Genomic DNA, 12,241 nt, shown 5'->3' with positions numbered 1-12,241 from the left:
ATAGAATAAAAAATATTCTCGCCAGAAATAAATGTATACTTTGCTGCAGCTATGGGCCTATTCCTTTAGTTGTGCACAGTTAGTGTTGAGCTCAAAACACACCAAAAATATAAATAAATTAGATTACTTGGAAATCCTTGATGTTGGAACAATCTTACCGTCTTAGCAACAGACGTTCATCCAGAATCCGGGCCTGAAGTCCCGAATCCAGTCCATATCTTCACCGCAATCTCCTCCCCATTGTTACGGCAGGGTGACTCCGCCCCTCCTTGCACCTGTACGGTTCTCTCTCTCTGTCTAGTCACATGCCAGCCGTGCTATTATGAAAAAGTGACTGTCAGACACCACCATGGAAAGTCTAATAATATTTCCACCCTCATACACGGAGCTCAGAAAGAAGTGAACAGGCTAACAAGTTTCCCTCTTAATTACGGAAGCGCATTGTATTCACTTGGAGAAAAAAAACTTTGTTTTAGGCGTAATTATTCCTGTTTTTCTGTGAGTATTTTTTTTTCATGGTTGGTTTTTCAGAGTAATTTTTTTCTGATTTACTGAATATTATTATATTTTTCTGAGTTTTGAGAGCATTTGAAAGCATTAGCATAAAAAACTGATAAAAATGACTCAGAGAAACAGGAAAAAACAGACAGAAAAACGGCAGAGGAATTTTATTTTTTAATAATTATTTATTTATTTTCAAATTAATGCTATGCGCTTCCTTACTTAATGATACTAGATACTAGAGATATGAATCTTTGGGTGACTCATGATTTGATTGATTCGATTGATTCGATTCCGAATCGATGTGTTAAGGCAAATTATGGCATCAAAACAATACAGTTTGTATAAGATAATGTGATCACACAAAGGCAACCTTAAGGCAAAAGTTAACATTCAAAACAAATAAAAACTTACTTACTGTACTAAAAAATAACTTGCATAAATAAAAGCCTAGGCTAGCTGCCTTTTTCTCCCAGAAGTTACAAAAATAAACTGCACACAAATAACACAACCTGGTGTGTTGTGTGGTTTTTCAAAATAGAAACTTTAAATTTGTATGTTTTTTCCAAAAATCGATTTATGAAGATGATTAGAATCGTGATTCCTATGTGAATCGATTACCCCCCCCCCCCCCCCCCCCCCCACACACACACACTTCTACTAAACACACAAAAAACACACCAGTAAACACTGTAAAAGTGACATTGAACACTCTTCACATGAATGACAATGTCTAACGTTCAATGTATAGCTAACATTTGCTAACAATAAAGCATTGCTACATTTATGTTGTCAACAACACACTTCTCTGTGATAAGCTATCGAGCAGCTAACTAGCCAGAACGAACACATCACAAAGTGCTAAAAAAAGAATACATATACAGTATATATTAAACTCCATAATTAAACAGGTTAACCGGCACAAGGTTTACATACTTACCTAATGTGAAAAAGTGACTGACAGACACCAACACGGAAAGTCCACCGCTAATAATAGCTCCATCTCTCATACACGGAGCTAACACACGCAAACGCTTCTCCTTCAGCAGTGGAGCAACTCACACGTGTATCTCAGACGCCACCTGGTGGATTTGACCGCAAACTGCGTGAAACTGCTGTAAACTGCTGTAAATCAAACAGTGAAACCTCATATATTGGTGCCTGATTACCAGTTTAAATAGAAATATATAATTTCTAGACACTTTAGATATAATATTATGATGATATTTTAATGACATCATCCCAAAACAAAAAATAATACAGTAATCCTCACTAAGGGTGGGTTACATACACATTACAATGCTGATGTGCATAGCTGAGCAGGGCCGGCCCAAGGCATAAGCGAACTAAGCCGCTGCTTAGGGCCCCGTGACCACTAGAGGGCCCCCAAGAGCAATTAACTAAAAAAAAAAAAAAGCTTTTTCACAGTTTTTACATAGTTGTCAGATGTGATTATTATATCACATATATATTTTATTTATAAACCATTTATATTACCTTGTTCCGGGTGCCTCTGTTGATTTACATTATTATTTAAGTATTTGTTTCATATTTATTTGTACATTTTATTTAATGTTGTGGTTTTTTTTACATATAAAAGTCAAATATTTGTATTACTGGAGTGTATTTTGTATCCACCCTAAAAGATTGTGCACATTTTTAGATTTTCAGACCTTAATATCTTAATTTTTTATTTATAAACCGTTTGGTTTTATGTATTGATTCTCTGTGTCGCCAGTAGGGGGAGTTGCTAATTTTTTGACCGAGTAGAATAAGTAGAATACCTTTAGTATAGTAGGTGTGTGAATGATCAATAATCATTATTATTGGCAGTAACAGAAGGCCCCAAAATCAAATTTTGCTTAGAGCCCCATGGAGGCTTGGGCCGGCCCTGAGAATAAGGGATTATTTTTTCGGTTCTATGAAACTATGAAACACTCAGGCACACTGAGTGAGCAGTTGTGTGTATACACCAGCAGTGCAAGAAGTATTCACCCCATAAAATCCAAATGAATGGAAATCAATGCAGAATCATAACAGGAATAGCTGTCCAAACCTTTTTGTGTGTGTGTGTGTGTGTGTGTGTGCAGGTCACATGGTGAGATAAGGCTGAGACTGCCTCATGTGTTGGGCCTCCTCTGAACTCTGGTCCCCACTGACCGCCCTCCTCCCAGCATCAGTGGGATGTCCCAGGTGTGTCTCCCCTTGGCCTTGCTCATGCTCTGCAGCTGTGCAAAGGTATGACTCCCAGATAGTAAATCCTGACCCAGGTGTGTAGGCATGACAGCAATAGCTGCATCAGCTAAAGTAAAATAGCATGATATCATAGTTTTCCCCACCAATAAATTCATTGATGGAGAATGCATCACAGCTTTTTACTGACATTATTCAATTCTAGCACCATCCTTCAGGTGCCTACTGAACCCCAACAAAAGAGTGCTAAAAAGTAGGACAGTACCAATTCATTTTGATAATTAAAGGTGCATTATGTAATAAATCTAAAGCAACTGGCCATAAAATAAAATGTCACAGAGACTCAGGAATAATGTTCATATAACACTGACTGCAAATCATGTTTATGTCTTGAAATCATGTTTTGGCATGTGGCGCCACCTACTGCCGTCTACCAATCATTGCAGTCAGTAGAGTCTCAGCTGCCGAGCAACCGCGGGTTGCCAGTTACGTCAGAAAACGAAACGAACTAAAAGACCTTGGTATTTTGAATTTGAATGTAGTAACCGTTTTTGGCCACATTCTTACTTATGGTCGCCTTTAAAACATAATATGTAATATGTATGTATGTATAATATATGTAATATGTATTATGTGATTGCCTTTCTGAACCAAACTGTGCTGCTTGGTGGAAACTGGGCAAAGGCTGGGTTCATACTGGATGCGTTTGCAGTGTGTCTGCGTCACAACATATCTGAAGAAAATTGCCATGCACGAGATGGCAGGGTTTATGCTCCCATCAGTTAACATGTGTGCCTCAATGAAAAGCACCATGTTCTGTGATGCAGACACGCCACACATATAAGCTGTGTGTTTCACAACCAAACAGGCATCAGTTGATCTTTCATCACTTGCAACATAGGTCCCGCGACTTGTGTTACTGCTTCAAAATAAAAGCACCCCAGTGTTCCAGTTCCCTGATTCCATTCAATTATTTTCAACCCACATTTTATTTTGAAATATTTTGCAGGGCCGATGCATGCTCAAGCTTCAAAATGAAGAGTCCTGTGTTTAGTTGTATATAGAGAAATATTTGTACATAGTACATAGTACATAGTACATAGTACATAGTACATAGCAGAAGCACCCACAACAGCTCTGCAGCAGACACATACCCTGTGTGAGCAACAGAGCCGAGCAAGACAGCAGCAGGTCAGCGTATATGTCATGCACTGCCCACGCATCATGTGAACCCGGCGCGACAGCCTGCAGTGAATTCTTAATCCACCACTGACACTATGACTGTTACCGACGGTCTGCAAACGCAAAAATGATTCAAACGGGAAGGGAAAAGCTGCAGTGAAACTTGACATGATGCTTCAGGCGGTTCTGGTTTTTTTTCTCAAGGTTTCCTCTACTAACTCCCTTGAGCTTGTGAAGGAGAAGTGGAGCAGCTACAAAAACCAGTGCCTGGACGACTTCAACACCACGCCCTCGTCTACAGGTACAAGGTGGTGTCCCAGCAAGAGCTCATTCTCTGCATGATATCTGCCAGTAGATCAACGAAGTAAGCATGACCTACACTGTTCTTCACTCCAGGGCTGGTGTGTAACAGGACCTTTGACCTTTACGCCTGCTGGCCCGATGGACTCCCGGGGACCACTGTCAATGTCTCATGCCCGTGGTTTCTGCCATGGTACCGTAAAGGTCTGTATGTCCCAGGAGAGTGCGACCAAAGCAGGTTATGTAATCACGCAACAAATACACATCCTCTGATGCTACATAAATTAATATGGACTGTTATGGCAAAGCGGACAGGTCAAGGGCAAAGGAGCCTTTGAGCAAGGTACCCAACTGCCATTGCTCCATAGGTACAGATGAAAATGATAAAAAATTAAATACAAAAGATGTGCATGAAAAATGTGTCCCTTTTAATGCTCTTTTACACCTCTTTTAAATTTGGTCTGCCTTGTCCTACGTAGAATTACAAATACTGATGCTTTGAAACTGCAAGGTTAAATCCTCTATTGAGTCATGTGCTTGAAATTATTCGATTAAAAGTCATCGCATAGAGTGAATAGCAAATGGCAAAATTGCTCATCGCTTGTCCTTGTTATTCACCAAAATAATGGCCCTCAAGTGAATTTTGTTCTCTGTAAGAAAGTCATAAATTACTCAGCTATTGTTTCCATTAAGCGGCACTTGCTTTTTCGTCAAACTTAAAAATGTTGGACAGGAAAAGGCCTGACCTGAAGCTCCCACAACATCTTTAATTTGTTGTTTACTCTTGTGAACTGTGGATACTTTAATATTTCACACAGAAGGAAACCTTTTATGAAAATCCCTTTCATAGGCATGTCACATACCAGAAAGACTTGGTGTCAATCATTGTTTTTTGCATTGAAAGCTTCCACTCGTCCATTCCATTAAAAGAGTGTTATTCTAAGTCAATGAAAACCAAGCTCACATAGAGTGGTCCTGTTGCATATATATGTTAGTTATGGAGGTCTACTTACATACATTAACTTGTTTTTATGGTCAAAAACCTCCTCGTTGCTGTAAATGAGCTGATAGAAATCTCTCCTGACTGAAGCTCTCGTCAGCCGCGGTGTTTCAGACCGAAATCTCACCCCCAGAAGACAGAACTGTGTTGTGATTGGCCAGCCAGCGTAGAGCCTTCCCAAACTGTCTTGCGATTGGCCAATACCCGGAAGTGACGTAATTATAGCACACCAGCTCTCAGAAGCGCAGCTCCCCCTTCTGAGACAGGTATTATATACTACAGGTAAAAATGAGGCACAGATACACACCAAAAAACTGCGTTAATTGGTACTTCCCGTCTAGGTCTGCTTTAAAGTTGTTAAACTTTAGTTTGAGTTAAATAAATGTGGTCCAGTGAGTACTTTAAATGAACACTGGTGGAAATGGGTATGCATGCTGTCCTACTGAAATCCACATGTGTCTCTATCTGAACAGTCCAACAGGGTATGGTCTACAGACTCTGCAAAGGAGATGGTCAGTGGGCACAGAAGAACACCAGTGAATGTGAGGATGACCCCGGTGAGGTGTGTGTGTACACAGAGTTTTTGATGTAAAGATGTCTTAGATGTATCTGGCAAAATCATGATTCTTGAAGAGCTAGTGAATTTGAACACTGGCGAATGTCATCTTCTTGTTATGATGCCACACACATTGTTGTAAGTGTCTTTCAATTTTGGCTGTTGCACCTGGTCATTATTATTGTGCAGCCCTAGAAGTACCAGACTCTGCCTCTCTGCTTGCTATGCAGCAACAGTATGGACGGCTCCTCAGTCAGTTACGGATCATGTACACAGTGGGCTACTCTCTGTCCCTGGGAGCTCTGCTACTGGCACTGGGAATCCTCATCACCTTCAGGTAAAACATGTTTACAGCGTGAAGACGGGAAGAAAATGGGAGTAGACAAGAGTAATGAAAATAAAGATGGGGACAATAGCTACAGCCATGTTGTTGCATGCAAACTGTCATAAATACAACATTAACAAAAAACACTTTTGCACCAGGAAGCTCCACTGTATGAGAAACAACATCCACATGAACCTGTTTGCCTCCTTCATCCTGAGAGCCGTGTCCATCCTGGTCAAAGACGCCCTGCTCAGCCTCACCCTGGACCCCAGGAGCAGCAGTGACACGCGGACACAAGCCTGGGTTAGCGTACCGGTCAGAGCAAACGCTGCACACAAAAACCCTCATGTGCTCTAAGTTACGATCAAGTGTTCGTCCTTTTTTTGGAGGGCAGTAATATTTGCAAATGCAGAGGAGTGAATATAAAAGACAGATGGTTACACGTCATATACACTACCGTTCAACGGTTTGGGGTCACTTAGATATGTCCTTATTTTTGAAGGACTTTTTCAATGAATATAACATTAAATGAATCAGAAATACACTCTATACATTGTTAGTGTGGTGAACGACTATTCTAGCGACTATTCTAGCGACTATTCTAGCGACTATTCTAGCGACTATTCTAGCTGCAAACGACAAAATTCCCAAACATTCAAATTGACTGTTCGCGCATATCTTTCTTATTCAAAGCTCCGCTTTGTCCCTAAAAAACGTGAGATTGCAGGCGAGGGCAAAAGTATCCGGAAGAGCCGAAGTCAGCGAAGTGTTCTATTCTTGGCTACACAATGCAGCACAGAGTTCTACACAAATGTCCAGCCTCAGAGGATTTACATTTTAAATATGGTGGCAATGTGCCGGCTCGTGTCGGCAAATGATGGCTTTTCCAAATGCTAACTGCTGTTAGCCGCCGGAGCCTCAGTGACGCTGACGTAGTTTCCTGTGTCTCATTTGCATTTAAAGAGACAGGCACTCAAAAGCGAGCATTCTGAACAGGGCTGTTTTGGCAGAGTGATTGAACTGCTGTGGTGCTTCATCTTTAAGGTATTTTGACCAAAGCATGTCACAGACATGTTCATTAGGACACCAGGGAACTAGGTTAACTTGGAGAAATAGGGTATCATTTGAGTCCTTGCACTGGCCTCCTTGCTCCTTATCCTAATGTTTGTTTCCACGCCGTTCTCTGTGTGTGTGTGTCAGGCTGTGATGTGGTGTCGTGGTGCCATGGTGATGATGCAGTACAGCGTGATGGCCAACAATTACTGGCTGCTGGTGGAAGGCATATATCTGCACAGTCTGCTTGTCATCACAGTGTTCAGTGAGAGGAGGTACTTCTTCATTTATCTGGCCATCGGCTGGGGTAAGAACAATCACATTTTGCACTGTGACTCACATTCACACAATGTACACTGCCGTTCAAAAGTCTGGGGTCACCTATACGATTTGTTTGTGTTTTCCATTAAAAGTCACACTTTAATTCATCAAAAGAGTTGCAAAATGAATAGAAAATATAGTTGTAAATATAATAAAATATAACATAAGGGTTAAGGGTTTTCAAATCATCCAATAGCCTTCTAACGTGATTAGCAAACACAATGTACCATTAGAACACTGGAGAGATGGTTGCTGGAAATGGGCCTCTATACACCTATGTACATATTCCATTAAAAACCAGACGTTTGCAGCTAGAATAGTTGTTTACCACATTAACAATGTATAGAGTGTATTGCTGATTTATTTAATGTTATATTCATTGAAAAAAAGTGCTTTTCCTTTAAAAATAACGACATTTCTAAGTGACCCCAAACTTTTGATTATGTTAGTATATCCTACTACTCGGACAATCTATGACGCCATCACTAATCGAGTAAAATGACAACGCCGCGTTTTTACTTTGTTAACTCATCCAAAGCCTTGTTTTGTGCTGTTGTCAGGTGCTCCGCTCATATTTGTGGTGCCGTGGATCACAGTGAAATATCTGTATGAGAATGAGGAGTAAGTTTACATTGATTGTTTTAAATTGATAATCCTGTCTCTTTGATTTCCTTGAATGTCTTCATGCTCCAGTGCGAGAATAATGTGATGACTCTTTGGATAATGTGTGTGTGTGTGTGTGTGTGTAGGTGCTGGGAGAGGAATATTAACATGGGATATTGGTGGATCATTCGCTCCCCTATACTGTTTGCTTATCTGGTAAGGCGCTGTCTGTCTACCTCTACCTTTCTTTTTTGCTATTTTAGGTAAAGTGATGAAAGAAATCCAGAGATTCCTAATTGGGTTACACATTATCATTATTTTTATTTTTATTATGATTATTTTAACTGGAAAGAAGCACCAAAATTTGACTGAATGTGCCATTTCCAACCATATTTTACATCAAAATCTCATTTCCTGAGGCGATTTCAGTGATTTTGGTGTCGAATGATAGGTAAGAAGTATAATAAATAAATCAGAAATCCTTGTTATAGCTCTTTCTGCCAACTTATGTTTTCTAAAAATAATGAACAAAAAGGTTTGTTCGCATTACAGATGTGAATTTGAAAAATGTCCATTGATTCTGATGTTCAGGTTATAATTGGTTGTTTGTTGTATGCCATGCTGTACAAATACAGTAGTGACCGAAGGATTCAGGTCCTCATGAGCAAACACATGGACCATTTTTGCTGGAACGTTGGAACGTTTTGCTGGAATAATGTTGGATTTCTTATTTATAAATGAGAAACTTTACCTATCATTTGACACCAAAAATATGCCCAGGAAATGAAATTCTGATGTAAAAGACGGTTGGAAATCTTTTGTTGTTTTGAATAATGTGACAAAGTCCTGAAATTTTTTCTTGTACAGCCGTGACATTCTGATCTCTTCTCATGAAAACTCAAACACACACACACGCACACGCACACGCACACACACACACACACACACACACACACACACACACACACACACACACACACACACACACACACACAGAGTTTTGGATTTCCTCTTGTGTGTGTCCTGCCTCTTGTTCCCGTACAGGCAAACAGGCATAATGGATGGATTCACTTATCAGGACAAGTTAACATCAACAGTCTCAACTTGTGTGACCTAATGCTAAAGTGTACGTGTGCACGAACACACACACTATAAAAAAAAAAGAAAAAAAGTTATACATTAAAGGTGCATTATGTAATAAATCTAAAGCAACTGACCATAAAATCCTCCTAATATGTCACAGAGACTCAGGAATAATGTTCATATAACAAACTGAACTCACCAAATATTTTGCAGACTGCAAATCATGTTTATGTTCTGAAATCATGTTTTGGCATGTGGCGCCACCTACCTGCCGTCTACCAATCATTGCAGTCAGGAGAGTCTCAGCTGCCGAGCAACCACGGGTTGCCAGTTACGTCAGAAAACCAAACCTAAAAGTGAATGAATTTGAATGTAGTAACTTTTTTTGGCCACATTCTTACATATGGCACCTTTAACACACCTGTGCATTTACTATAATGAAGTCATGCAGTAATAGAGTGCAATCTGAGGGGGAAAAAAAACATATTACAATGGATGAAATAGTTGCTGCATGCTGGTTGTGCCACAGATTTAATGCCATTTGTTATCCGATGACAATCCTGAACACAGCGCACCGCACGTACACAAACACACACACGCCCACAGACCACGTTTTACATAATTGATTGTGTACCCTTTTCTCCCTTCCTCTTATTTCAGATTAATTTCTTCATATTCATCCGAATAATAAAAATTCTGATGTCGAAACTCCGAGCTCATCAGATGAGATACACCGATTACAAGTTCAGGTGAGAGGAATGTTTTCTTTTGAAGCTGTTGTCACCACTTCATATTTCATCCGGGAGCTGAAGATCGTCATTTCCTGATTTCTGTCTTTTTAAAGCAAATTCTTTTATTATCATGAATATTAATGACTGAGGAAAACTGATGAAGGTTGATGAGATGACGTGTGCATATAAAGTGGGTAGCATGTGAGTCTCATGTATAGTGTGTGACCTTTACAACTGTTCCCCTGTTTCTTTCTTTGGTACAGACTGGCAAAGTCCACTCTCACTCTAATCCCACTGCTGGGGATTCACGCCATCCTCTTCACCTTTGTCATTGACGAGTCAGTTCCCAAAGGCTCCATGCTGCGCCTCATTCGCCTCTTCTGTGACCTCCTGTTTAATTCCTTCCAGGTGAAGACACGAGACTAAACCTATTTAATTGCACATTTGTATCTATTCTAAATGTCCCTTGATTTCTTTTCTCATTTTAATCCTCTTGCTTTAACCCTCTCGTGGATCTGCCCATCTATGGCGGGTCACATCGGCGTAGATGGGGATAGTGCCTTGCAGTTGACTTAGAACCGGAAGTTCCTATTAAAGCCATTACCTCGTTTATGAAGCCCTAAATTTTCGAAAACAAACAGTTCAGCCACTGCTGAGAACGCTGGGTTTTATTGTATTCTAGGGCACTAGTCCTGGCACATCCGGTTGCGTACATTATACTGCAGGAAAAGAAGAACATCCGTTGTGGAGGTGTTTCACTTGTGACAGTGTCTTCTGACTCTGGGTCAAAATCGTAAAAGGGACTGCGGCGGGGAGTCTTGACGAGGCAATTTTTTATGTTTTGATAATGAGTAGCAGTGCATCCACCGTTCCAGAGGGGGGAGCTGCGCTTCTGAGAGCTGACGTGCTAATTACGTCACTTCCAGGTACCTGGCCAATCACAAGACAGTTGGGAAAGCTCTCGTTGGCTGACCAATCACAACACAGTCCGTCTTCTGGGGGTGAGATTTTGATCGGCTCGGTTGCAGCAACTAGGAGGTTTTTGAACATAAAAACAACACAACATATAACTAACATATATCTGCGATAGGACGACTCTATGGGAGCTTTAAATAAAGCAAGGTGAAGCCCCGCGGTGGGTGTTGACGCGATGTGATTTCTGCCCAGTGCTCTGAATGTCAAAGTGAGAAATTCAATTTCACTTACCCAGTGAGGCGGGGAGGCGAGCCCTGAGCGGGCTTTCCGTTCTGTTGTCAAGCGCCAGTCCCCGGTGGCTTGCAACAGGCACTCAGACACACTTCCCCAAACAAGTGAATGCATCGTGCATGTTGTTTTGTTTCCCATCTAGCTAGATCCGGCGTGGTGTTGTAGCTTTTCTAATGATACTAGTTGTTGCAATAGCATGTGACAAGAACGACAAAGTTCGCTCGGCCAAAAAGAGCGTTAATCCCGCCAAAATAATGTCGACGCCGTTAAAATGGGTTTTTGCGTTAACGCTGTTAATAACGCGTTAAACTGACAGCACTAATTAAACTTACACCTTTGATTGCAGGGTCTGCTCGTTGCCATCCTCTACTGCTTTGTCAACAAAGAGGTAAGTCAGAAGTGGTTACCATAACTCCATTTTTGTTCAAATCTTACTTGTTTTGGCTACAAAGAAAAATCTCTACATTTTTAAATGTAGTCTTTGGCAGGACATGTCCATCCAGTAAAGTGCTCAGTGCGCTTATTTAATCTTCATGAGGCCACTCTCTGCTTTTTGGTATCATCCCTCAGGTACAGTCTGAGATGCTGAAAAAGTGGAAGAGGTGGAAGCTGGGTAAGGACATTGACGAGGAGTACCGCCACACCCACAGCCAGACGCCGCACGTCAAGAGTGGCAGCATCGCTGCCGGCAATCTGATGACCGCCGATGACCCCAGCGGTGACTCACCTCGCCTCAGCAAAACTGACAGAAGCCCATCCTGCTCCGTCGCACCGGAGGAGAACCGCAGACTGGTTGTCGCCTACAGCAACGGCACTGGGAAGGGCCGCTTCACCAAGGGCAAACACTCCCTGCACTTCACTTTCATGCCGCACCGAGGCCCCACCAGCCACGCCAGCACCGCCACAGAGGTGCTGTGTCTGGAGGAGCGGGCCCAGTGCCACATAAACCCTCTGAAAGCAGAGGAGACGAATGTCTGAGGACAAACCTGCTCTGAGCCCTCATCACGTAAAACTCATCCCGACTGCGCTTATCGTTGTTTGGGATCAGTGTTTATCATGCGGCAAGTGGACAGCCTGAGTGGGAATGACGGGAATAAGGACATGACTGATGTGAATCAGGATTGCTGACACAGCTCCAGGAGTTTGCAGGAATAATGTTTTAACGTGTCCATTTGAAACGAGTATTT

At 41.4% G+C, this 12,241-nt stretch overlaps 1 protein-coding gene across 1 annotated transcript; it reads left to right on the top strand.

Moving 5' to 3' along the window:
• Positions 1-2,685: 2,685 nt before the first annotated feature.
• gcgrb (glucagon receptor b) lies at positions 2,686-12,032 on the top strand (the record flags this gene model as incomplete). The annotated part of the gene is made up of 13 exons (XM_083906386.1): positions 2,686-2,739; positions 4,081-4,177; positions 4,273-4,380; positions 5,650-5,738; positions 5,963-6,069; positions 6,216-6,360; positions 7,258-7,417; positions 7,992-8,052; positions 8,181-8,250; positions 9,778-9,866; positions 10,112-10,256; positions 11,401-11,442; positions 11,625-12,032. 13 exons carry the CDS (start codon positions 2,686-2,688, stop codon positions 12,030-12,032), a joined length of 1,575 nt encoding a protein of 524 aa, XP_083762512.1.
• Positions 12,033-12,241: the final 209 nt, after the last annotated feature.

The sequence above is a fragment of the Microchirus variegatus genome, assembly GCF_963457635.1.
Source record: "Microchirus variegatus genome assembly, chromosome: 19".
NCBI lineage: Eukaryota > Metazoa > Chordata > Actinopteri > Pleuronectiformes > Soleidae > Microchirus > Microchirus variegatus.
This window is presented reverse-complemented; position numbering and strand designations above follow the sequence as displayed.